Source organism: Phaenicophaeus curvirostris, chromosome 1, assembly GCF_032191515.1.
Source record: "Phaenicophaeus curvirostris isolate KB17595 chromosome 1, BPBGC_Pcur_1.0, whole genome shotgun sequence".
NCBI classification, from domain to species: Eukaryota; Metazoa; Chordata; class Aves; order Cuculiformes; family Cuculidae; genus Phaenicophaeus; species Phaenicophaeus curvirostris.
The window spans coordinates 40379780-40405543 of NC_091392.1; the positions used below are offsets into that span (position 1 = coordinate 40379780).

The 25764-nt window shown below is 45.1% G+C and overlaps 2 protein-coding genes across 2 annotated transcripts in view; one reads left to right on the forward strand and one right to left on the reverse strand.

Annotated features, from left to right (window-relative positions):
* Positions 1-25764, reverse strand: part of LOC138719183 (histone H2A type 2-C) — a 90058-nt gene that overhangs the window by 46512 nt on the left and 17782 nt on the right. The window lies entirely within an intron of this gene.
* LOC138719092 (retinoic acid-induced protein 3-like) lies at positions 18046-25234 on the forward strand. The gene is made up of 4 exons (XM_069854030.1): positions 18046-18243; positions 21149-22122; positions 23098-23150; positions 23845-25234. The coding sequence occupies exons 2-4, from the start codon at positions 21195-21197 to the stop codon at positions 23935-23937; spliced, it is 1074 nt and encodes a 357-aa protein (XP_069710131.1). The 5' UTR covers positions 18046-18243; positions 21149-21194; the 3' UTR covers positions 23938-25234.

Sequence of the window (25764 nt, forward strand, 5' to 3'; positions counted from 1 at the left end):
CTTGGATATGTTGACTGCTAAGAGCATTCTTATAAAACAGGAAGAGAGTGTACATCTTCCATGGGTTGTAGTGCAGAGCGGCAGGGATGAAATTCCACTAATGAACATGTTAACTTCCAACTGGTCTTCTGTCCTGGTGGATGCTTGAACAAAATTTCATACCCTTTAGAAGCAGGACAGGGCTGGTCCCACTATCAGTAAATTATTAAATCCCTCTGAGGCTGCTGGGTCTCTGGAAGACTTCTTAGTGTTATTACAAGCTATGAAATGGGTGATATGCAAAGTCTTGTAAAGTGAAATGAATGGCAGTTTTACTGATGGAGGAGATGGGGCAGCATCATTCCTTTCAGAACTAGTATGAGGCTTTCTTCAATAGATTTATGGAGTCTCTAGAATCTTTTTATGTTCTTTCTGAGTGGAAGGCTGCTAGAGCAGAGGGTAGCTGTCTTGTCCCTTGATGGAATCAAAGATTATTTCTCCTTTGCAATTGCAAGAACAACAGAGGAGAGAAGTAGAGGTGCTTCTTGTAGGAGTGCAGAGCATCCTTGAAAGAAGGGACTGCTGGACAGCAGGCCACCTCCCTTGATTTGGAATGATAAATAGTAGAAATACTTGGCACTAGAAAAGCAAAGGTCTCACCACACCCACATTCTTACTGGTGCCTCACCTGCCACAGGTATGTACGTTCAATTTCAACTAAAAATATCTCAAACTATTTCCTGCCTCTTCAACCTGTTATTGTGACTACACCATGCGGGCTAGGTCAGTTTGTATAATCAAAGTGGAACAGGGAGTGTCCAAAGATGCACTTGGTCAAAATACAATTTGCAGCCAGGCTAGAGCAAAATCTGTCGCTGATCTAATGAAACATGAGGGGAAAAGAATGGAGTGAGACCTGTGTCTGGATTATAGACAGTTCAGAAAATACCAGCGCTGGTATGTGTGTGGCTGCATACTTTTGTAAAACAATTGACGTCACTGTGTTTGTTTAGTGAGGAGGACTCTTGAGGGGCAGTTCTGAAGCACACTTCTCAAGTCTTTGCACAGCAGGGAGCTGGAGAGCAGGATTAACCTTAGTGTGATGCAAAGTAAGATTGGGCTAACACAACCTGTCAACATTCTGTGGTTGAAACTCAAGTGAAGTTTCAACAAAAACTGTGCTCTCAAAATATGTTTACGGAGGATGTTTGCAGTTTGAAACAACTCTGCGCTTCCCAAGTCCATGATGTGAAGGTGATTGTTTATTTAAAATACATATTACAAGTGTATTATGCTTTTTTATTTTTAATACTGCATAGGTGACTACTTAGGACAATAAAGAATGGGGATGTAGTGTCTTTAAAAAATGTTCTAGAGCTAGCAGAGGGAGGACAATCCTTTGGAGGGGATGAGTAAAATTAAACATTGATGTGAGTGTGGATAACTGACTTCAAGGTAAGTGAGGATAGCTGCAAAAGGAGCAGTTCCTACAATCACAGAGTGGTACAGGCTAGAAACTGCACTGAACTGTCCTGTTTGAAATGAATTTGGCTGTCTCATTTCCCCAGTGCTGTGCATCTACTGCCCAGGGGCTGCAAGAGAAGATGTGGAGAAGGCGGCACAGCTGGGAACCAGGATGGGGAATCCAGTGCTTTTTTCTGTGGTGGCAGCTTGAGCATAAGTCTCCTTAAAATAATGCATGATGAGGATCACAGCCTTTTCCGAAGACCTGGCAGCCCACCTTCCCCTTGCCCCCAAAAAGCAGAGATGACCAAGAGGGAGAGCTAAGTATGATGACTTTGTAGCTATACCATTACTTTGTGCTGAGAAGAGGCTCAGTTTAGGAGGGAACTCTCAGAGTAAGAAGTGATTTGGAATCTGGAGGGCCTTAGTTTACAAAGCGCAGCCAGAATTATTAAGCATTCCCAGTTTAGCCAAGCACCAAAGAAGGAAAATATCCAACATAACTTAAAAGCCCTTAAAAGTACTTAAGAAGGAATGGAATTGATTGCATGACCTATGAAAGACATGGGCATATACTAAGCATTTTGATATTGTGTGAATGTGAAGTTGTGGCTTGCCTGTAGTGGCATATGAGGAGCTTCTCTAAACATTCAGGTGAGCAATTAAGTCTTGCAAATGCTGTAAAAATCCATCTTCGATGCCAGAAGTAGTCCACGTAGTCACTCTGCATTCTTACTGCTCTTGCTTCCACATTTACCAGTAGATTTTTTTGGGGAAAAAAAAAACCCTGTCACTGTGCAAATGTGGAGAATCTGAACTCCTGACAGAATCCCACGCTTTGGGGTTAATTCCTGAGCTTTCAGGAGAAAAGAAAATGTTAAAATACACTTTCTTAGTCTTCAGAGGGCTCTTTTCTTCGGTCAGACTCTGCAAGCTCTTCTGAATAACTGTATTTAAAAGGGAGAGCTAAGGCTGTTTCATTCTCTTGGTGCCTAAGATATTGGAATGGTTGCTTGCTGTCTGACCCAGGGATGAATACAGCCGTGCTACCAGTGCTGTATCTCTTCCTGAGGACCCTGCAGATATGGAAATTTATGATGATGACAATAGCACCTTCTGCTTCCAAATCCCCTGGGACACAGATACCTGTCTTCCTGAACATGCTTAACAAGTATACATCATATTTTGTGGTAGGATGTGTGTTGGACTGTGCCAAGGTCATGCCTAGTTGTGCAACAGGAGACAGTGACACTGTGCAGTCTTCAGCTGTTGACATTTTAAGTCCTCAGGGAGGGGTGGATGCCCTTGGAGATTGTTCAGCACTTTTTAAGGGAAGCATCAAGAAGGCTGAAGCTGTGTTTGCCAGAGTTTAACACAGGGTAATTTTGCATGCCCAAAGGGAAGAGAACTATTTTTATCTTTGCTTTCTCTGCTGGTGGATCCTCATTGTTGCAGAGATGTACATGCTGCTTTGTTGCCTCTCTGAAATAAAGTCTAAGGATAGGACTATGTAAAAAGTTTCTGCTTTCCCTTGTGCTTGGTGGTTGCTAAGCATTCCTAAGGAAAGGGTAACACAATGTGGGTTTTCTGTGCAAAAATGAGGAAATGTGTCTTCCATTCAAATCTTAGCAAGGGCAGAAAAAAAACCTTGTTGACGGGTCTCTCAAAGAAACTGTTCCTTTTGTCCATCACTTCTTCCTCCCTATTTGATATCATCAAGAAAAGTAGGTATTTTGGCACATTTCCTATTTGAACTGATTTAAGTCCCCTGTAATCCTCCTCAAGATTTTTACCCACAAACACATCTCTGTGTAAAGACAGGCAGATAGCAAAACTTGCTCTGCAAGTCATCTGTTTAAGGTAGAGGAGTATTGCATGATAAGGTTGAATTGCTTGGGTTATGCCAGCTTTACTACTGTAAAATGATTCTTTTGTGTGGTTTATCTTGTACATCTGCTCCATCCCATGAGCAGGGCTAAGAAAATGAAATTTCTTGACTTTGATGTAGGAAAAAATCTTCGGGACAATGAGAGTTAGAGTCACAAAATACCTTCTTTCCTGCAGAAGCAATGTAATCAGAATCCCACAGAGCAAGCCTGGGAAGAACACGTGGAGGCTCATTCAACTTTATCTAAAGCAACAGAAGTTAAGATTCCCCAGTAAAGCATGTAATTGTATATACGTGGTCTTCTACTGTCTTTATTGTAGCTCAGTTGATGAAGGGAATTTATAACAAAAGATACCCAGCCTGATCTGTCCTTGCCGGCTTCTGTGCTTGATGTATCATCAGCAGGAAAGTAATACTTCTTCTCTCTCAATATATATTCAGAATGATAAATTTTCCACTAGTGAGTGATTTGCTATTACTGCTGCTCATGTGCATACTTACAGGTGTGTTGAACCTTTATCCTGCTACATACCAGAGGGTCTCTTTGGTTGTTAAGGACTGGTCTTCTCTCAACACTATCAACGATATGAGGCAGACTGCATAATAGATTTTGTCAGAGCTTAGGCAGAATCAGCTTTCCATTCCTGCAATTGCATGTCTCGAGATACCTCTTATAGATTCTGCATAGTTAAGGACTATTTTTCACTGGATACACTCAAGTCATGTGTGTATATATTACTTTAGATACGCATTGGTAAAGGTGCACTGTTGGTGAGAACTGCTTTAGTATTAGCTAGGAATCTTGGAGCCACCTTTCCAATTTTCAAGAAAAGTTTAGATAAAATGCAAACTTTAAAAAGTGCAAGCAAAGTATTGGCTATGCTGTCTAAGATGGGTTACATAGTGACAAATGTTTATAAAAGTTCTATGGAAGAAATGTCAGAAATAGATTTGCTAGACTGCTCTTTCTAAGATCAAATTTAGCAATAGCCTCGCTTCTGCCTGCATTTAGCAGGGTGGCTGCAGCCAGGCTTGTTCATCTCAGCTAAGTCTGTTGGAAAGCCCTTCCTTGTGAAGCATGCTAGGGTTTTGTGACACTTTGGTTCTTCCAAGGCTTACACTCAGATATGACTTCTCTTACTCCAGCTACACTGCCTCTATCTAGTTCAGCGGATGGCTTTTTGAAGATCTATCCTCTAAATGCTGGGCTACCTTCTCTTCCTGAAAATGTCAGTGCTGCTTTCACAGGTGAGACGCTGCCACCTGGTCTGGCTGATGAACAACTGTTCATGATTAGTGAGAAATGTCCCTGTCCATTGGGGTTGCATTGAGCTGATGGAAGGCTGTCACTGGTCTTGGTCTTGTATTTGCATGGATTGTTTGTGAGTGTGACTGTGTTCCGTTGAATATCCTACAGTGGATAACTGTGGTTCTCTTGAATTCAGTAGAAGTGGCAGGTGTAAAGGAAGATGTGGCCACTACAGGGCCCTGTTAACCTTCTGTTGTTGATAAATCTCTTGTGCAGTGGGAAGGCAGCTTGCTGGAGGACACAGTATCCATGAAATCTTTAGTGTCTTTCTCTGATTCTTACACAGCAAATAAGTCTTTTTTATATGTGTTTTTTTTTAAAGAACACAGCAAGCCTTTCGGAAAGCTAGAAAGCTAATCGCTCTGTCCTTCCTGGGAAAGGAAGGCAGACCCCTGAACCAGCAGTAATTGCTTGTCCTGTGCCAAGAATGATACACGGATAAAATCTTTAAGAACTCTCCTTGTTTCACACATTCTTTAGTCTCCCCTGCCTGGGCCAGGGCAGCCTCCTTGTGGAAGTGTTCAGCTTTGTTAGCCATGTCAGCCCTTTGCTCTGTGATGACTTGAGATATGCAGGACCTTGTATTACCAGTTTACATAGGCAGCACAGAAAATGCATGAGGGTAGATGCTTTTCTGCCTCAAAGAACTTGTGGGTTAACATCTAAAAATGCACTGATCTCTGTCAGAAGGACTATGCAGAACACATGTTGACAGGCTAAGAGCTTTGGGGTTGTTCAGGCTAGAGAAGAGAAGGCCCTGAGAAGACCTCATAGCAGCCTTCCAGTGCTTAAAGGGAGCCTACAGAAAAGATGGAAATATGGGGAGGGGCTTTTTATCAGGGAGTGTGACAGGATGAAGAGTAATGTTTTTAAGCTGAATGAGTATAGATTTAGATTAAATACTAGGAAGACTTTTCTTTCTTTTTTTTGTTTTTTTTTTTTTTTTACTGTGAGGTTGGTGAGGCACTGGAACAGGTTGGATGAGGCTTTGAATAACCTGGTCTCAGTGAAAGGTGTCCCTGCCCATGGTAGAGGGCTGGAACTGGATGATCTTTAAGGTCCTTTCCAACCCAAACCATTCTATGACTCTATGTGAGTACACAGGGATAACGAGGAGGACTGATGTGGTGGGGAAGTCCCTCTTTATAGCTGGATGGTGAGTTGCATGGACCTGCTATTTCTCGTGGTGGGGGAAGACGTTTGACAAGTAGAAATCTAAAGCCAACCATGTCTGGATGGCCTTTCTTTGGAGTGTCTTCTAGATCAGGACACTCATCTTCTTGGTCTTTGCAGTGGCAAGACAAATATGTGCATTTCTGCCTGCTTTGCTGTAGTAAGGTAACTGCACCAGAAGCCATCCTGAGCCTTAAAATGAATCTTGGGTAAAAGGAAACATCTTGTGAGTTTGTGCAGTGCCCAGTTCCTTCCGCTGTAAGGCTTTTCTCTATGACTGAAGGGGGCAATGGGCCAAGCCCCGTGGCAGAAGCCAGGACTGCCTGACATACAGGGCTCTACAGGTACACCAAAGCAGGTTGGCCTGCCTGCTCAGCAGATCAGCCAAATATCACTGCTTAGACAGGCAGAATTTGCATCTTTCTGCTCTCCTGCATTGTCTGCAGGATTGCGTCATTACCCAGTCCACTCCCATCACTTAATCAGATAAAGCACCAAGGGACTCCACTAACCTCTGGAAGCATTTAGTGACTTCGATCTTGGGGCAGTGGTGCCTGCAGGATATACAGCTGGAGAGCCACCTCTCCTGTGCCTGAGGGAGAGGGAATTTCCCTGCTTGGCCTGAGGTAGGGGAACCCCTTCCCCCATGAATACTTGAGTGCAACCTCCCTTCCTGCCTTCAGGCCTCTGTTTGTGGTCTGATTCCTTTGGAAGTATCAGCCAGGGGCTCCCTTCACTTAATAACCGGCAACCCTGTCCCTGTGCCTCACTCTTGCTGACAAGCTCTGCTGAGAATCCTCCTTGAGCAAGATTTCCTCATGCTCAGCATGCTCCAGAACGTGTTGTAGGGTGATTCTTCCCTCTGCTCTTGTGCGACCTCACTTGGAGCACTGCATTCAGTTTTGGAGTCCTCAGCACAAGAAGGGCATGGATCTATTAAAGCAAGTCTAGAGGAGGGACACAAAGATGATCAGAAGGCTGGAGCACCTCCTCCCATCAAGACAGGCTGAAAGAGCTGGTCTTGTTTAGGCTAGAGAAGAGGGGGCTCCCAGAAGACCTTAGAACACCCTTCCTGTACTTAAAGGGCGTTCTTTTTTGGGAAGTGTAGTGACAGATTGAAGGATAGTAGTTTTAAGCTGAATGAGAGTAGATTTAAATTAGATTTTAGGAAGATGTTTACTGTGAGGGTGGTGAAGCACTGGAATGGGTTGCCTTGAGAAGTTGTGGAAGCCCCATTTCTTGGTGGTGCTTAAAGGAAGCCTACAGAAAAGATGGAAATATGGGGAGGGGCTTTTTATCAGGGAGTGTGACAGAATGAAGAGTAATGTTTTTAAGCTGAATGAGTATAGATTTAGATTAAATACTAGGAAGACTTTTTTTTTTTTTTTACTGTGAGGTTGGTGAGGCACTGGAACAGGTTGGATGAGGCTTTGAATAACCTGGTCTCGTGAAAGGTGTCCCTGCCCCATGGTAGAGGGCTGGAACTGGTTGATCTTTAATGTCCTTTCCAACCCAAACCATTCTATGAATCTATGATTCATCTTCCATTATTTAATGAATTTTTTGGGGACCTCACATCATCTCCGACTGTTAGCCATTCCTATATGTCAGACTCCCTGTCTTTGGCAAGAAGGTCTCATGCACACACTCTCCTTTCTAAAGACTTTCTTCACTCTGCCCTGTTCATTATGCCCTAGCCTTTCCCCATCAGGCAGCCTGCAACCAGGTCCCTTAAACTGCTCCGGGGTGATACTTTGCTTTTCTGTTCATGGTGCACTGCAATATGTTCCTGCAGGCTCTTCTCCTAGCCAATGGACAAGTACCTGCCCAAAAATCATTTGCTTCCAGTGCTGCCTACCTTGTTTTCCATGGTGCAGGAAATGTGACCTATGTCATTCTTTCCACCTTGATCACATTTTAGGAGACACCTCTGTGCCTTAAAGCCTACTGCTAGAGAAAGATACTCCAGCCCTAGTGCAGGTAGAGGTCCCTCCATTATGCATCCGCAGGCATATCCCAGAGACTGACTGGGATCTGTTCTCAGATGCTCTAGAAGGTACAAAGCAATTCCTGCTGGGCTTTTTGAGCAAGTCTCTCATTGCTTAATGTAGGACTACTTGTTAGGAAGAGATGTTTAATTTATTTTCATAAACTTCTTTCAACTCATTAATTGTATTAGTCTTACATCCTTTTGATGAGTAAAGAGGAGGATGGTTAGATTTAGGGCAAATCTATCAACATTTTGTGCTGTCCTGGAAGGGTAGGATGCACCCTAACCAGCAGCAGACTGAACAGTGTCATTTCTCTGTTTGATGATTATAAATGAGTAGTAGTTTGGAAAGTCAGATTCCAATTGGCCAACAGAGGTTTTAACCATGTGTACATCTAGATTAACTACTCCGGAGATTGGGGATTATCAACAGTTATGTAATAGCAGGCTTTTTTTTTTTTTAATTGGAACAGGACTGCAACAGATGCTGTGTTTGCTAAAGAAGCCAGACTGTCATATAATACATCCAGAATATATGTTTTGTTTGGCAGAATCATACATGTGGATTGCAACTTTCTTCTAGTAAAAGCATACTTCTGATCAGACAGGTGAGTCGTCATAGCTTGGATTTAGATCTTATTTGGATTCTCAGGTAAGAACTGCAGTTGGTTTAGTTTAGTGCCAATCCAACACAGTTTTAGATCTACTGTGTGAGTTCAGCCCTGGCTAAGGAAAATCTAACCCGTATGTAACTTAAGATCTTCTGTCAACTTCACCCATGTGCATCACAGCCCTGTAACATGATAAAGCCCTTGGAGTCAGCAACTGTATTGCTCAAATGCATAGCCTATGTGGGATCCCTTCATTCACATAGAGCACAGGCTTTTTTTTCCCCCAAGAATATCCCTTAGCTTATCCCACATATGATGGGATGTGTTGTGTGCCAAGCAGAAGATCAGAGCCAAAATTTGTAGTGATTCCTTTTGCCTATTAAAATGTAAGCACAGAGGCAATAAATTTTCTGTCTAATTAAACAAATCTCCCTGCAGGTTTTGGAGATGAGATAGAGCATTGTGTGCTTGCTGAAATGTAGCAGCACTGTCTGGTGCCCAACAGCTGCTAAGTTTTACCTGAGGGTTAGGTCCTGTCTGCAGCCAGGAATTCCTGGAAAAAGCAATTAACAGCCTTTTCAGGAGAGCTAGTTTTGCTTTAGTTGGTATTTCATTACTGTTATGGCAGTTAATAATGAACAAGGAAGGGATTATCAGGCAATGCAACAACCCTAGAAGGAAGGGAAGAATCTGCTGTGGAGAAGTTGAAACTTCCCTTTACCATATCATGCACACATCAAGAGCTGTCCCGTATCTCTAATACTTTCCTGGATTGCTCTTACTTTTAGCTGAAGCTGTATCTGCATTTCTGAAGAGGTTAATTGTTGATTAAACCTTCACTAAACCTTTCCCTGGGGTATGGTTGTCACTTAGGCACATCACTTTTGTTTAGGAAGCAAAATATTTGGGTCTGCTGGGTCTGAAGAGCAGCAGGGAGCCCAGAGGTCCCATGTGAGATCCCACCCAGGGACTAGCAAAATCAGAGGAATGGAGCACAAGCAGGGCCAGAAAGGGGCTCCTTAAATTGAGGTTTCTGGTCCAAATTGAAGCACGTGCTCTCTTTGTCTATATGCTCTAAGCCAGAAGCTTGGTAAACCTCCTGCCTTTCAGATGAGAGCTTTCCTTTTGGCTACTGATAATGTCTGTAACTGATGTTCTTCCTTCTAGCCTGGAGGAGCTCTTGGGTTGTCAAGAAAGTTGGAAGAAAAATAATCAAGTCCAGAGACCTGGCAATCAACTGTATATTCTCTCTAGTTCAGACCTTGCCTCCTTCCAGCTCTGGGCACAAAATCCAGGCTGGAAGTTCCTGGAGTACAGAAAATTCTATTTTGTATTCAACAGTGAAAGCTCTGTCCTAACCCAGAATTGCTTCTTGTTTACAGCCATGCGATCATGACAAGTTTACAATATCCTTAGTGATCACCAAGGAAGATGGCAGATGTCCCCACAGATTTATCTGAAATTAGGAGGAGTTAAATGAAGGAATGAGGGGAGACAGAGGAACTGTCCCAGCAACAGGTCAAGAGATACTTTGAGTTCTGCCAGCTGGTCTGAATCATCAGTGTGAAATTTCCGTTTGATGGAATGCTGGATTTTTGGTTAAAGGGGTGAGAAAGAGTGTGTGCATGTTCATCTGTATATGTGCCACTACATGTTTAAGGTTGGGGATTTGAAGAGTTATTATTTCTTTGCATTTATCAGAAAACTTAAATCATTAAGAGTTCCATGCACGGATTTTGTTTTCCAGTCAACTATCCCTTTGAGATTTCCACTATTTCTTGTGACAGAATTAATGGGAGAATAACAATGGATTACCTTAGGGCCTCAGCTTCAGTTCTCAAGAACTTAATCTCTGTCTAGCAGTCAAATCTATGGCCTCAAGTGCTCCATCTTTGTAAAGTGCAGACATTAAACTAGACAGTATTTAAAGAGTACAGGTTCTTCAGATATGATTTCACAAGCAAGCAGATGGGTCCTATCACAGTGCAGCATGTGCTAAACATCCTACAGTGAATTTTCTACCAGAAACTATTTTCGGTGGTGTTCCTGGCTTGCAGTTATTCATTCCTTCTTCTCTCCCTCCCTCCCTCCCTCCCTCCCTCTCTCTCAACTTGCCTAGCTATCATTTCCAATGATAGCATCCTCACACAGTGGAAGTCCTGTATTTTTATCTACTTTTAATAGACATTGCAGCAAGAGAGGCAAGAGCACCAGAGGCAGTGGCGAGGCTGGGTGTGGCCACGCTGCTCTGTGCACATGCTTGCACACAAGTATGTGTCTTTGTGTGTGGTTATGTGCCCACCAAGATTAGGTAGAAACTGCAAAGAAAGGCATCATTTTACAAAAGCAAGCAGCTGGAGCAGAAATACTATCAGACCTCTTAAGCACACCCATTTAAATTTTTGTCTTCATTAAGCAGGCAGAATAGAGAACCGTTCCCCCTCAGTTTCTCTAAGTACAGCTACTTGAATGTATATCATTATGTCATAGATTTTTACGCTGCTTAACTACCAGATGCAGTAGGCACACACCAAATGAACATTGCAATGTCCTTTAGGGAGCTTAATGTCACTGATGATAATAGGAAGCTGGAGATCTCATAAAAACATGGGTTGTGATTAGCAGATAGAACAGGAGGAAACTCGAAAGACCTTCATATTGATGCAACAACTTATCACTTCTGGAAATTATTACACTGGGGGAATGGAATCATTCAGTAAAGGATTTTGGTGGGAGGAGCAAAGAGCTGAACTGCAATCCTGAGCCTTCAGTGAGACAGAATCTGGGGATACGTATATGCCTGTGTTGACCTTGAAGTTAGAAGAGTAATCTACTCACCTTAATGTACAACACGATGGAAGAAGCTGTGGAAGGCAGTCTGCATGCATCATCTTATGCTAAGTGAAAGGAAGATGCCCAGCAATGTGCTGGCCTCTTACATGGAGGATACAAAGATCTCTGGCCCAGCCATCTCTACAATTTCCACCCAGTGTGAGGGTCCTAGGCTACCGCCTACACTCTCACTCCATCTGCAGTGGTGGGACCTACTGCAGTCTCTGCATGCCTGAGGAGCACCACACCTCTAGGTTCCCAAGACATGCCATCTACCTGTGCCAGAAACCAAGTGTTTCCAGGCTGCAGCTGTCTACAGAGCAATTCTCCTGGCTCCTGGTTTGCCAACCAGAGGGGAATCTTTAGGATTTGTATGAAAGGAGTTTTGTGTATGCTGAAAGCATGGCCCTGGCCCTATCCTGATAAAACACACATTCTGTTTTTCTCCCATCTCAACTGAGTGTTTGCAAGGCTGCATCGGCCTTTTTATCACACACACACTGAACTGGGGAAGGACTGCAGCATGGGCTGAGCTAGGGCTCCCCTCATGGTTGCTGACATACGAGTGCTTGAGCTGCCTTGAAACGCATCTGAGGAGTTTTATGGTTGTATATAAGCATGACTGAGTAATAAACTTTACATAAGGTAAACTAGCAAACAGACTTGAGGCGTTGGCTTTATAAACTAGCAACTGTTACTCACTGGCATTTCTGCCAGGTCCGCTCTGGCGTGGCACTTCCAGCAGTCTCCAGCTCAAGCCTAGAGGAACACAGACCATGTCCCCTTAAATCACAGGGACCCACAGACTGTAATGTCCCTGTCTGCTGGGAAGTGTCTGTGTCTGTGGAGCAGGGCAGTGCTAGAAGAGAAACTCCTTCTCCCAGAGTTACAGTAAGACATTCTCCACCTGGACCAGCACAAAAGCCTGTGTGTTATCTTACATTTCCCTGAAGCCTGACTGGGATTCCCAGGGACATAGATAGCTCCTCAGCAGCTCCTCAGCTCCAAGAAGTGACACTGCGATCTGTGACACCCAGAGATCAAGAACTGACTGCCCTGGGGACCTGCTGTAAACTGCAAGAAAACACTCAGGAGTGACAGACTATGAATTCCATTAGTTGAGCTTACCTTATTATTGCTCCTTATATTTTTGTCCCCTCCTGCCCATTTTCTTCAAGAAAAATCACTGCATTAATAATTAGCCTTGGTTGGATAACACGTTAGCCAAAACAGCTGGCTGATTCCAGGCCATGGTTCTGCAGTCAACAGCAGATTAATACACAGCTGTATCACTCAATAGGATGTGTCTAATTAAGATCAAACATATAAACACAATTGTAATTTTGATACGTTAGACAGGACATAAAATATTGAGTTTATACCAGCTTTTATGCCAGCTGTGTGGAGACACAGATCTGTACCAGCTTGAAGCTTGTTGACAAAAAAAATAAAACAAAATCTATCAACAGTCTTTTTCCTGATGAAGTCTAAAATGGAGAAGTGATTTATGTTGGATCTCAGCTTTGTTTTTTGTCATAGTGATGGTGTTTGATCCAGAAGCACTAAAGCAGAATTTTCTGTATCATTGAGCAGGGAATTCTTGTGCACAGCCTGATTCCCAAGAATGTTCCTTGCATGGAAGCTGTCCTCTGCAGAGCCTCTTACTGAAGGCACTGCTGGCAGGAGAAATCAGCTTCAGACTCCAGGGCAGGACAGCTTTCTCAGAACATCTATTTCCAGCAGCCACCCATGTGAGAGAAGGCCTAATCCTTTCTCAGCAAGAAGCTCAGCCAAGCATCTCATCCCTGAAGCGTGGAGTGGAACATAAGGGAAAAGGGAAGACTATTCCAGGCACAGTGGGCAAGGAATACCAAGTGGAAAACCATTATGAGCCAGATAAGGGTACCAAAATGAAGACTAGCATACAGGGAAAGCAAAGGTTGACTCCTGGAATGCCTTGCTGAGAGTCTCTCTGTCAGACTTCACCAGCTAAAGATGGGGCTAGATATCCCCTCTCTCCAAAATCATTCCCCAGTCTTGGGATCAGCCTTTCTGGGAGAGAGAAAATGCAGGTTCTCCTGATCTCCCTTGGCATGCCTTCCTTTCTGGGTCTATCACGCTTCACAAGTTTTTGGATCTCTTGTTTCTGAAGAGTTAAGCACTTCTCCCCAAATGTCCTTCTACATACAATACCCACTCATCCAGATCAATGCTACTTGCTGCTTTGGGAACACATCAGAACAGAATCAGATGAAGTTAATGCCATAAAGGCCATTAAATCATAAAATGGTATGAGTAGGGAGAGACATTTAAACGTCATCAGCCCAGTTGAATGTTTCCAGGGATGGGGCATCTACAACTTCTCTGGGTAACCTGCTCCAGTGTTTCACCATGCTCATTATGAAAAATTTCTTCCTTACCTAAATCTACCCTATCTAAATCTCCTTTAGATTAAAACCATTACCCCTTGTCTTATAACAGGTCCCATTAAAAAAGATTTTCCATGTCATTCTTGTAGTTCTCCTTTAAATGCTGAAAGGCTGCAATAAGGTCTCCCTGGAGCTTTCTCTTCTCCAGAATGAACAGCTCCAACTTTCTCAGCCTTTCTTCATAGGAGAGGTGTTACATCCCTCTGATCATTTTTGGAGCCCTCCTCTGGACCTGCTCCAACTTGTGCTGGAGACCCCAAAACTGAGCACAGTACTTCAGGTGAGGTCTCACCAGAGCAGGGTAGAGGAGGAGAATCACCTCCCTCAACCTGCTGGCCACGCTTCTTTTGATGTAACCCAGGATATGGTTGGCCTTCCAGTCTGCAAGTGCACATTGCCAGCTCATGTCCAGCTTTTCATCCACCTGAGTCTTTCTCCATGGGGCTACTCTCAATCCCTTCATCCCATAGACTGTATTGATACCAGAGGTTTGACCTGACTCAGGTGCAGGACCTTGCATTTTGCCTTGTTGAATCTCATAACAAGTAACAGCTCATAAAGACACTAGTGTGAGTTGCTTGCACAACTTTTTTAGATAACATTTTTTTTTTGAAGCACACTTTTTATTTCCAAAAGAAAAGGATTCAACTCCTAGGATTTTTGATAATGTTTGGATACATGATTTCAGAGCCAAAGCATAAAGGATTCAGGGACTGGACCCCCAGGAGAAAGCCCAGTGTTAGACAGAGATGCCACATGCCCTTTTCCGAAACTGACACCCCTTGCCCTTGTCTTCACTCCTGCATAAGGCAGAGGTCCTCTGAGCTGGCTGCCTGGATTGAAGACCTCTCACCTCTGTTCCAGGTTGTTTCCAAGGGTGTCATAATGTTTATACCTGAACTGATCTAAAGACAAAGGAAATGGAAGGGGCAGGACAGGGTGGAGGCTGCTGTAACATTAGCTTGGTATGACTCTGATAAGTGCTGGCAGGGGAGAATTTTTCAGGGATCAAGGCTGTTCTTGTGTTGTCAATGCACAGGTAGCTAAGCAGGAGGAATGACACAAGCATGTCCACAATGCAGCCAATATCAGTGGCCAAAAATAAGCATGTTGTTTAGACACATTCCAGAGTGCCAAGCACCATCTCTCCCGAGGCATGCACTTGTTTTATTACTTGGCTTAATAAAAGATACTAACTCAATACCTTGACCACCCAGACATGCTCTCTCCCTCAGATCTGGCTGAGCTGAGAGGGGCTGCAGGACTCTGCCTTTTGCTGGCAGCTTCGCCCTACAACGCTGAAGCCAGTGGAGCAGGGCTGGCACAGGGCACTGTGGACAGCACTGAGGCACTGACATTCTACAGGAGGGAGCAGGGCCAGTCAGTGCCAACAGTGAGAAGGGAAAAGGAGTGAAGTCGACACAGTGGGAGAGCCCAGCCCTCCTCCTCCACTTTGTCCTGCTGCCTGAGGACTGGAAAGGGAGGTGTGGGTGGGTAACTACTGCCTGAAGATCCTCGTTCCCATTCCAGCCTCTCCATGTAGCCACTGCTCCTTCCTATTCACCAGCAGCCAACTTGCTTGTCCTGGTTTGAAATATGGCCAAAGCAAGCTGTTTTGCTATCAACAGCCTCCTACCCAAAGGAATTTCCAACGTTAGCAGGATTTTGCTCCTGTATTGTGTCAAAATGGAGAATTACTATGCAATTCAGCTGACAAGTGTGAAGATTTGTATCTGAATTCATTATCTTGTCTCCCTTCACCTCTGCTGGAGAGAAACAGATACTTCTCAGGTGTGATTTGGTTTGTTGTGAAGTAAGTCAACAGAAACTCCCCTGGAAATCCCTCTTTCCAACTACCATGGGAATCAGGATGATTGCCTCTGATGAAGGCTGCTCTGTAGACACATAGGAGTCAATTTAATTGCCCACACATGGGCACCTAGGACCATTTGAGATCCTCTGAGTTATTCAGTGAGAAATGATGCTCCAGAGAGGAAGTTTCACACAGTTCTGTGTGAACTGTTTGTCTATGCTCACACACCAGAATAAAAGTCCATATAGTGAACATCTACATCTAGGTACATATAACCTGGGCATCTCAGCTCTGAAGTAGCCAGTGGAGATTCGGCTCTCAATCCATTTGTTCTTACAAAGGTGATTTGAGATGCCTAAGGATGTCCAAAATATCTGCATAGGACTGCCAGATCTGATACAAGAGGTATGGGTGACCCACGTGCTCCTGGAGTGGTCTCTGGAAGCTGAGCAGGTTATTCTGTGGCATCTCAAGCAACACTATATTCCAATGTGCAAGCAACTAAGGTGAGGTCCCAGGCAATCCAGTTGACCACAACTGGGAGCATTTCAGTGTACACGGAAATAGGCACCTGCATTCAATTAGCTGGGCCAGTCATTCCAACCTTTTGGCTGTTTGGGAGCTGAGACACCCAGCTCACACTTAGGTAATAACCATCAGACATTCGCATTTAGGTGCCTCTATCTGCAAGTTGCATCCCATCCCTAAAGCAAAGTGACAATCATGTCGTCTTTCTGGTGTGATCATTGTGCTTTTTGTATTCACCCTTGTAGGCCAGCCATGCTTCTCCAGCCTTGTTGGCACAGCTTGAGGGCCATGGGCATCATTCTCAAACTACCTACCACGAGCCAGCAGCACTTGGGATCCTAGGTCACTTGGGATGTTGTTTTTTTTGTTAAACATAGTCTCATTTATTAGCTTTTGAAAGTACAGGTTGTATTTAATAACTGACTCTCAAGGATTTCTCAGGGATTCTGGAAAATGTCAGTGCTACTTTTCTTATATTTTCTTCTTTTTTCCCCCAATATAATTTGACATGATGCATTCCATGGGGGTTTGTGGTCTCTGTAAATGTAGGGAAGTAGCTGGTAGTCTCTAATGTGCTCTGACAAGGTGCAAATAGACTGGCAGTGACCAGTGACCTTTGAAAGCTTCCTGGGGTGACTTCCTAGACAGGCTCAGTTCCACTTATTTGCTGCCAAATTCCTCTCCATCGCTGCTTTTTTTTTTTCTTCTCTCATTTTTCACAACTGCCTCCTTCTTGGCTGGCCCACGAAGCCTGGGACCTACTTTAAAGTTAAGATTCATTTCATCTAAAGAATCCTGGTATGTCCCTTCCTAAGAAGCCTCACGATTTTGCACTGAAGTGAAATTAGGAAGAACATGAGAAGCTGTCCTGTGGCTCAAGAACAGACTACCCCACAGTGACTGCTCTGAGCATTGCCTTTCACTCGATGAGCTACTCATGCCTGCAGGCCCTCACGTTCTTCTAGGGAGTGTGCAAGATAGGACTTGCTTGTATGTGTTTTGTAGCAATCTCCACATGTGACATTCGAAAGGGATCAGCACCCAGAAATAAGCCAGGGGCCATAAAATGAAAAAAAAAAAAATTAACATGCAGATGATGCAGATGAGACAATCGTGGACAGTCAGACCTCAGCACAGGCATGTGCATCTGCTCCCTGGTTTTTGGGAAGGACCACAGTTTCCATGGGGTGGGAGGGATGTCCAGGTTCAGGGGCTGCATGTAGAGCCCAAGTGTTTAGTGTGGATAGGCCCTGATGTCAATGCCTTAATCAGAACAATGAAATGCTTCCAGTGAGTAATATTTAAAATAACAGATGAAGTCATGAAGACATTGGAGAAACCGGGGACTTTGGATGGGTTCACACCAATAGGTGTGTCAGGCCAGAAGCACAATGTAGAGCAAGGGGGATTTTGTCATTGCCTTCATTCATTAATTGTTTGGGCCAGTAATTTGGATAAAGTGACTCAGCATCGACGAGCAGACAGAACTGTGCCTTTGGAGAGCTGGGCTGGGCTGAGCGAGACACCAGGAAAGGCACGCTGTCCTTTTCAGGAAAGGAGCCTGTGGTTTTCACTGGCAGAAGTGGCAGGGGTGAGCGGAGCAGACGGGTCCCCAAGCGTAGATTCAGTGCCCAGCAAAAGGCCCCAAGAAGAACATCTCTGGAGATGGGCTTGCAGCCATTCTCCCTCCAGGTGCTGTGGGACCATCTGCATCCCCCAACCTCCCTGCACTTTGCAGGCAGTTACCTGGCAAGAAAGCACGCAAAGGGACAAAAGGCTCGCAGCAGGGAGGGGACGCACTGCTATTCATAGCCCTGGTCCCCACCCAAGGGTGCCAGGAGTCAGACTGGGGAGCACCTTATCAGGTGCTTGGCTGAGCAGCATTCAATCCAGTCCCAGGGGCTGGGACCGGCAGCTCCATCTCCACCCCAACGCCGGGGTGAGTGCCCCACTGACGTCAGGAGGCCTTACTTAATTTCTTGGCACCGGGGACCGTGCTTTCAGAGCCGTGTCCCGTCGGAGAGGAGAGGCGGTGGAACTGGAATAGGCGTGCTCAGCCACACCTCCTCAGCCCCTCCAGCTGTTAAAGCTCCCAAGGAGGGCGAGCACAGGGCTGCTGCTTGGCTGGGGTTAAGAGGAGCGGAGGTGACTGTGTTACTGGTGCGCTGGGAAGTTGCCTTTCTAGCCGGAGCCTCCCTGCTGCCTTCTCCGGGCAGGACCCAGAAAGGTAATTCAAGGCGATGTCCTTCAGGATCGAGGATGGACTTGCCTTCTCTGGCTGGGGTGGGACAGCGTGTGGGGCTCTGAGGGGTAGCAAACGGGGACATGGGGTGCCATGGCAGAGAGAGATCACCTCCCATCCTTGACCCTAACATGAAATCGCCAGCTGGAGCTGTGGGAGTTATGGCACACTTTCCCGGGAAATTATTTGAGATTTGTGGTTGGCTGGGTGTATTTTATGCATGAATATCAATGAAGCTCAGGCTGGAGGGAGAAGACCTGACACTATAGCGAGAACCATGATTTGAGGCAAGCTGTGATGTGTACCCAGCAGTAGTGAAGTGACCATAGCACAGGTTCCCTAGCACAGATTGCAGAGCCCCTTGGAAATTCCAGACATTTGTGTCAGTGTTGGATGAGCAGACTCAGCTTCTGGGACGCAACACACACCCAGGAGACAGGGCAGGGACTCCTCAAGAGAGCTGGGGTTGTTTAGCCTGGAGAAGAGGAGGCTGAGGGGAGACCTCATTGCCCTCTACAACTACCTGAAAGGAGGTTGTAGAGAGGCGGGTGCTGGCCTCTTCTCCCAGGTGACGGGGGGCAGGACAAGAGGGAATGGCCTCAAGCTCCGCCAGGGGAGATTTAGGCTGGACATTAGGAAAAATTTTTTCATGGAAAGCGTCATTGGGCAGTAGCACAGGCTGCCCAGGGAGGTGATTGATTCACCTTCCCTGGAGGTGTTTAAGGGATGGGTGGACGAGGTGCTGAGGGGCATGGTTTAGTGATTGATAGGAATGGTTGGACTCGATCTGGTGGGTCTTTTCCAACCTGGTGATTCTATGATTCTATGATTCACAGGTCATCTAACCTGGAAAATAAATAAAGGGAGTAAAAACCGGTACGATTAGCTCAGTTCTCCAAGGTGGCAAGGTTCTTTCCATTCTATTTGTTCCAAGGGCCATGGCAGCCAACTATACGGCAAATACCACTTTCAGTAAGCACTGGGCAGGCCCCAAAGCTACAGGTGTGCTCTGTGCTGCCCTGAGGTCTCACTCTGGCTTTCTAGGTTGTCCACCTGCCCTCTTGTTGGCACTGGTTGTCCACTCTGTGTCTGCCAGAGCTGAGAATAGATAAGCTTATCTGATCAATGGTGAATGTCTGTGGTTAAAATTGTAGCATCTTCTCTTCAGACTTTCATAAAGGTTTGTTATTTGCTACTTACAAATGTCGACATAACTCTCAGCGATTTGTGCAAGAGATCATATATCCCCCAAATTTTATGAATGCTAATTTGTGAAAACTCCCATGTGTATAATTCACCAGCTCCATTCTCTTCATCAGAATCCAGAGTTCCTGCATATTTGCATAATTTGCATTTTATTCTAGCCAGCTTTTCAAAGAGCTACATGTCTCCTTTTACACAGAGGCTACAAGCAGGAAAAATACTTCACCATTTGTAAGCAGGTCTCATTGAGCTATATGTGGGGCTGCAAGTGAATCAGTGATATTTTTCCCCTTTGTTCATCCTTTGATTAGATCAACTGCCAGTGATTGAAGACTCAACCTCCCCTCCCTAAAAATCTATTGGAAAGGTTTTAGAACCAGCCTTATAACTGTAGTGTGTTGTTCTGGAGGGGGAAAATAAAGGCAACTTGCATAGCAAGCACTAAACACTGAAATTTGCAAGGGGAACTTGTTTCTTTGTGCCTCAGAAAAGAAAGTCCTTGTTTTCTCAGTGTGGGTCAGCACTAAAGCCATATTCCCCTTTGTTTCATGCCCATATTGTATCTAAACTGCTGGTTTGATGGATCTAGAGACACAAACCTTACCGAGGAATTTGGTACCTAGAAAACTACCTGGCTTCTGGAATCTAAACCCACTCAGTGACTCTGTAATGGGCCACAAAGTGTCCAATGTCTTTATGCAGTGGTTTCTGCACATGCTTCAGGCTCCCAATGAAGTAGGCAATTTAATTCCCCTTGGTGATGGGCAGAGCTCACCTAAACAGCCCTTTATTTCCCAGTGAAGCAGTGCAGGCTTACTCAGACTGATGATGAGACAGCAGGAGTGCTCTGGGTGTATTACAGACCTTGTCCATCCTTGACTTGTGAACTTCTCAAGCAGCATCTTGGTGGTTACTTATTCAATGAACAGTATTAACTCTGACCTGTCAGGCCTCCAGCCAGCACAAGGCAATATCTTGAGGAAAGGTCTGAGGTGTCCCTCGGAGTTCTTATTGCTGCACTGCCATGAAGAAGGAGGAATATGAGTTTGGGGCTCGTGGTTGGTGTGGGAGTTTGGAGTGGGAAGAACTATGCTGGAGGCATCCAGGTTAATTATCTGCAGAGCAGAAGGCAGTTAAAGTTCCCCTTCATTCATACCAGTAAACCAAAGCCAAGACTGTTTCAGAGAAAGTAATAGAAAGAACAGAAACAGAGTAATGAGTTTCCTATTCTGCATTGCTCATTTCTGAACCTCACTGGTATAAGGTACTAACCTTGCTTAAACTTGTCAAAAGAGCGTAAACTGGATTGTGACTAGCAGCTGTTCTTGTATCACAAAAGTGACAAGGCAGCTCAGTCTCTGTGCTGCAGGGCACCATGCTAACACCTACAAAAGTGCCTCACCTTCTCCCTGCTTCCCACACTCCTAAGACATTGCACAAGCCCAGGCACAGTGAAGAGGACAGAGGACGTGCAAGGTGAATCACCTCCTGCTAAGGAGCTTGACTTGCCTTTGACAGAGAACTGGTACCACACAGGGAATGACTCGTCTCCCACAGCTCCATCTCCTTAGCACTGTGGTGTCCTTGCCCAGTGAAGTGGGGATGGGTTTCTGTCTTACCTCTCTTTCCCCCCTGCTGGCAGCACCCCAGGGGTTGATATGACAGACTGTCTTTCCTTCTTCTACAGCTTTGTGGAAACATTTCACAGGAAGTTTGTTCAAGAAGGCAAGAAGATGGCAACGTCGCCACCTCCTCGAGGCTGCGGCAGCATTGGTGCTGATTATTACCTGCTCTGTGACATGGAGCAGGCCTGGGGGATTGTCGTGGAGTCACTAGCTGCAGCTGGAGTCCTCGTCACTATTTTCCTCATGGGCTCACTCTTCTTTCTCATCTGTAAAGTCCAAGACAACAGCAAACGGCATATGATCTCCGTCTATTTTTTCTTTCTCTTAGGCACACTTGGCATTTTTGGTCTCACTTTTGCCTTTATCATTAAACTCAATGAAAGGACTCGCCCCACTCGCTTCTTCCTATTTGGAGTTATCTTTGCTCTCTGCTTCTCATGCCTCCTCACCCATGCCTGCAACCTCAACAGACTAGTAAGAGGAAGAAAGCCCTTCTCCTGGCCGGTGTTGCTGCTTCTCATTGTTTCCTTTGCCCTGGTACAAGTTGTGATCAGCATTGAGTACTTAGTCACCATGCTAGTAAACCAGAAAGAACAATTTCTGAATATGTCTGCAGAGGAGACAAACAAGGACTTTGTCATGCTTCTGATCTACGTCCTCTTCTTGATGGCTCTGACCTTCCTTGTTTCTATGTTCACATTTTGTGGTTCATACAAAAGCTGGAAGAGGCATGGGGCACACATCTTTGTCACTGTCCTGTTCTCTATTGCCATTTGGGTAGTGTGGATCACTATGCTCACAAAAGGCAACAGGGTTTTAAACAAACCTATTTGGGATGATCCTGTTGTGGCCATTGCTCTGGTGTCCAGTGGATGGATCTTCCTGATAATGTATATCGTGCCTGAAATTTGTTTCCTCACTGCTCCTGTGAAGCCAGGGGACTACCCTCCAGAAAATGACTTCTGCCAACCCAAGTTAATAAAGCAGACAACTGGAGTGGAAAACCGTGCCTACACTCAAGATGAAATTGTGCAAGGTATGATGAAGTGAATGACTTCACTGTCCCCCAGCCCTAAGCACACTTGCACCAGTCATGAGCTAAAAGGGGTAGGCAGGCCATAAGAAAAGATTTGAAGGTGTTGGATAATTTAGAGGTAGGAAAAAGTTTCAGACTAATGAAACTTCAGAAATGCAAGTGAAAATGAAGCTCCAGACAAGAGGGAAAAGAGTGAGGACCAATGCAAAGGCCAAAGATGTGTAGGAGGAGTGACTGAATAGGAGAGTTACTGCATGTCAGGGCTGAGAAATAGCTCCATATGATTCTATTATGTCCGGGAAGCGCATGTGAAAATTCAGGAACTTTTTGTTTGTCTCAGAAGTGCTCCAGTCATTCAGAGCTTGCCAGGTTATACCTTGGGGATTATTTATTCCAATTCTGGTCTAGTTCCCATTAACCACTTCAAAATTAACCCATCAACCAAATAGGAGGCAAGGTCTTATTTTTCTGTATGAGTCTTCTGCCTGCTTGGACAAAGCCTCAATTGAGTCTTCCCAAATCTACAGGCAGGAGATGTAGTTGCACTCCCTGTGGATCTGCTACTGAGATCACATTTGTCTCCTGGAGTTAGACCTCCAGGTTTGCAAAAGAATAGCCAAGAAAGTCTGTGCTCTCCCAGGGCGCACTGCAGATGGGGTCTTGTTCAGGCAAGTGGGAGGAATTTGGCTGGTGATGATGACAGTAATTGTGAGGCAACAAGAGGTGTCTAAACTCCAAGGCTACCCATGTGCTGTTATTTACAATACCATTCATTCCTGCTTTCAAGAGGAAATATTTAATGTCCCCCACCTATGGATTTTAACCCATTCCTGCCTGTATATTGCATAGTTTGATCAGTCTAAAAGCAACTTCTAAAGTAGCTAAGGCTCTTTGAGTGTCCCTCAACATGGTATTTCCAGACTACCATACAATGCTAACTCACTAACTTTTCCCTCTTCTTGCGTTGTGCCTCAGGAGACACAGGAGACCACAGCTACTCCCCATACTCATCTAACTTTCAGATGAAGGTAAGTTCACATTCCCCTTCAGCCATTTCACCACTTGTAGGCTATTGTTCAGGTGCTAAAGGTTAGGGGAGGAGAATGGAAAAGAGAGATAGACATAGAGCAGATCCTATGGATGTAGGCATCTTCCTGTGCATGGAACCAGGCAATGCCATGTCACGCGTTCATGGAGGTGCCTGTGGCTGAGGAGAAGGAGCTATGATGTGTCCAGGGACATGGGGAGGCAAGATTGGCCCAAGGCAGTCTGATGTTGTGGTTTTCAATACTTCTGCTTTTGACTTCACACAAGAAGTCCTCTCTTAGAGGACAGTTCCCCTTAGACTGTGTCCTTCCCTTAGGAGATCATGCTCCTTTCCTCAGTCTCTGTCCTGAATGTATTCCCACAAGCAGTCACTGGAAGTTGCAGTGTAGTTCCAGAGTGGGCAGTCTGCATGTCCCCATGTCCTTTCACCAGTCCTCATTTAGACAACAGCCCAGGCACGTCTAGTAATTCACATCATGTCTCCACATGTCCTCTAGTGACATGTCTCCATTACTGGCTCGTTCTGCCAGGATCTTCTTCCACGACCCCACTGATCGCACCCTCAGGAAACCTTCAGCTCTGTTTCTCCCTCCCCCTTGTTGTTTCTTTCTAAGCACTATTCTGTTACTTCTCTCCAGTTTTGAAAGGTAAAGACTTTCCACACTTCCTTTTCAGAACATTGAACCGCAAAATGATTTCTCCATCCCAAGGCCCAAGACCCGGACAAGCCCATACGAGAACTACACTGGTGGGAAAGGTCCCATGTAGCAGCTCCACAGGGAACAAAGAGACTAAGCGCCTGTCAGCAGAGGCATAGGGATGTGGCAGCATGGTGACAGTTGAGTTGTTCCTGCAGAAGACACAGTCAATCCACACTGGCAAAAGAGGAGAGGAGTCCTCTTTTCTCCACACAGGCACCCTTGTAGCCCACTGTCATTCCTCAAATGCAACTTTTCAGACATTGCTCTGGCTGTCCTGACCCTTCTCACTCTGTTTCTCCATGGGATGGAGCTCATCTCTTCTGACAGAGGAATGTGCTTGGAAGAGCCTGTCCTGGCCTATTTTCAGCAGGAATGCTGTAGGACTAGAGCAGCAGGAAGATCATCAGCCAGGTCTGTGACCGGCTCTGCCCCAGCCAGGACTCAATTTGATTAGCTTTTGGAGATGCCTGCTCCCCATGTCGGATGGGAGAAGAGGCAGAAGCAAAAGCATCAGCCCTACACTTCCCACCTCCTGCCCATTCATGAACACATCTTAGATACTACAGAAGACATATTTCTCTATCCACCATTAATTTAGTGCCAACTGCCAGCCCTGCCTGGCTCTCCTCCAGAGATCACTGGAGAAATAATACAGAGAAAAAAGATAGAGTGAGTGTACTCCTTTTTTGTTCATGTTCACTTCCAAATCCTCCTTCATCACCTTGAGATGACAGTGAAGAGGGGGAACAAAATCTAAAAACATTAAAACATCTATACCTATTTACCCTGGCACATTTTCTAGTTTGCTCTCTAGTATCAGCCTCCCTCTTATCTCTGATTCCTGACCATACACTGCAGCTGAGCTCTCTAGGGTGCCTGTCCAACTCCACAATGCCCCACACAAACCCCTGCCACCCCAGGCTGTGGATCCCTGCAGACAAAACCTCTTCCATGCAGTTGCTTGCAATACCCTGGTGGGATTTAAGCCCGTGAGCCTTGGAGCTTTGTCTCCTCCTGAGTGTGACTGTGGCATTAATAGAAACATTTTCCAAGCAGCCAGGTTGCAGAGTGCAGATACCCTTTCTTCCCAAGACTGAATGATCGTGAGCATCTGCGTGTCTATGTGTGCGTGTGTGTGTTTGCGTGTGTGCTGTGTGGACTGCACCCTGGCAATGAGCAATGAGTCTGCGGAGTTGAATCATTCTATAGCCTGTTTTGCATTTGGTAAATAGCTTTCCATGATATTTCATATGTAAATACATAGAGCTCTCCAAGTGGGCATGTATGGTACACTGATGTCTGACACAGCTACATATTTATTTAGTACTTTATATGTGGAATGTTTAATAAAACCACAAACAGCCTGACTGCAAGAGACTGGTGTTCTTCCTCAGGAATGTAATACTTCTAATGGCTGCGGGGGTGGGCCAGCAACAGCTCTCCATAGGTTGGAGTGGTCTACTTGGGAGACTTCAGCTGAGGGGTAAATGACAAAGGGATGCTGACTTCTTTGAAGCTGTGACTGTGGAACAGGGGTCAGCTGCTCAAAGGTGCAGAAGAGGGTTAGTTGCTTTTCCATGTCACTTTTCTTGAATAAAGGAAGCTGATTTGATGTTAGAAGTGCTTAAGAAATGAAGAAATATAAACCCAAGCGACAGCACGCAAATGCAGGAAGAATAATGTGATTTTTCACCACTGCATTTGTCTGTGGGAAAATAACAGAAGACTGGTGAGGAGGATTGTAAATGCACTCAACTGACTTGCAGCTGAGGGGTAGAAAAACACATATATCATACTAATTGCTGTTTAGCCTTGTGTGCTTGACAAGTAGAACATCTGTGTTTGGATAGCATAAGCCTGTGATAGAGCCAGAGGCAACCTACAAACATGCTTG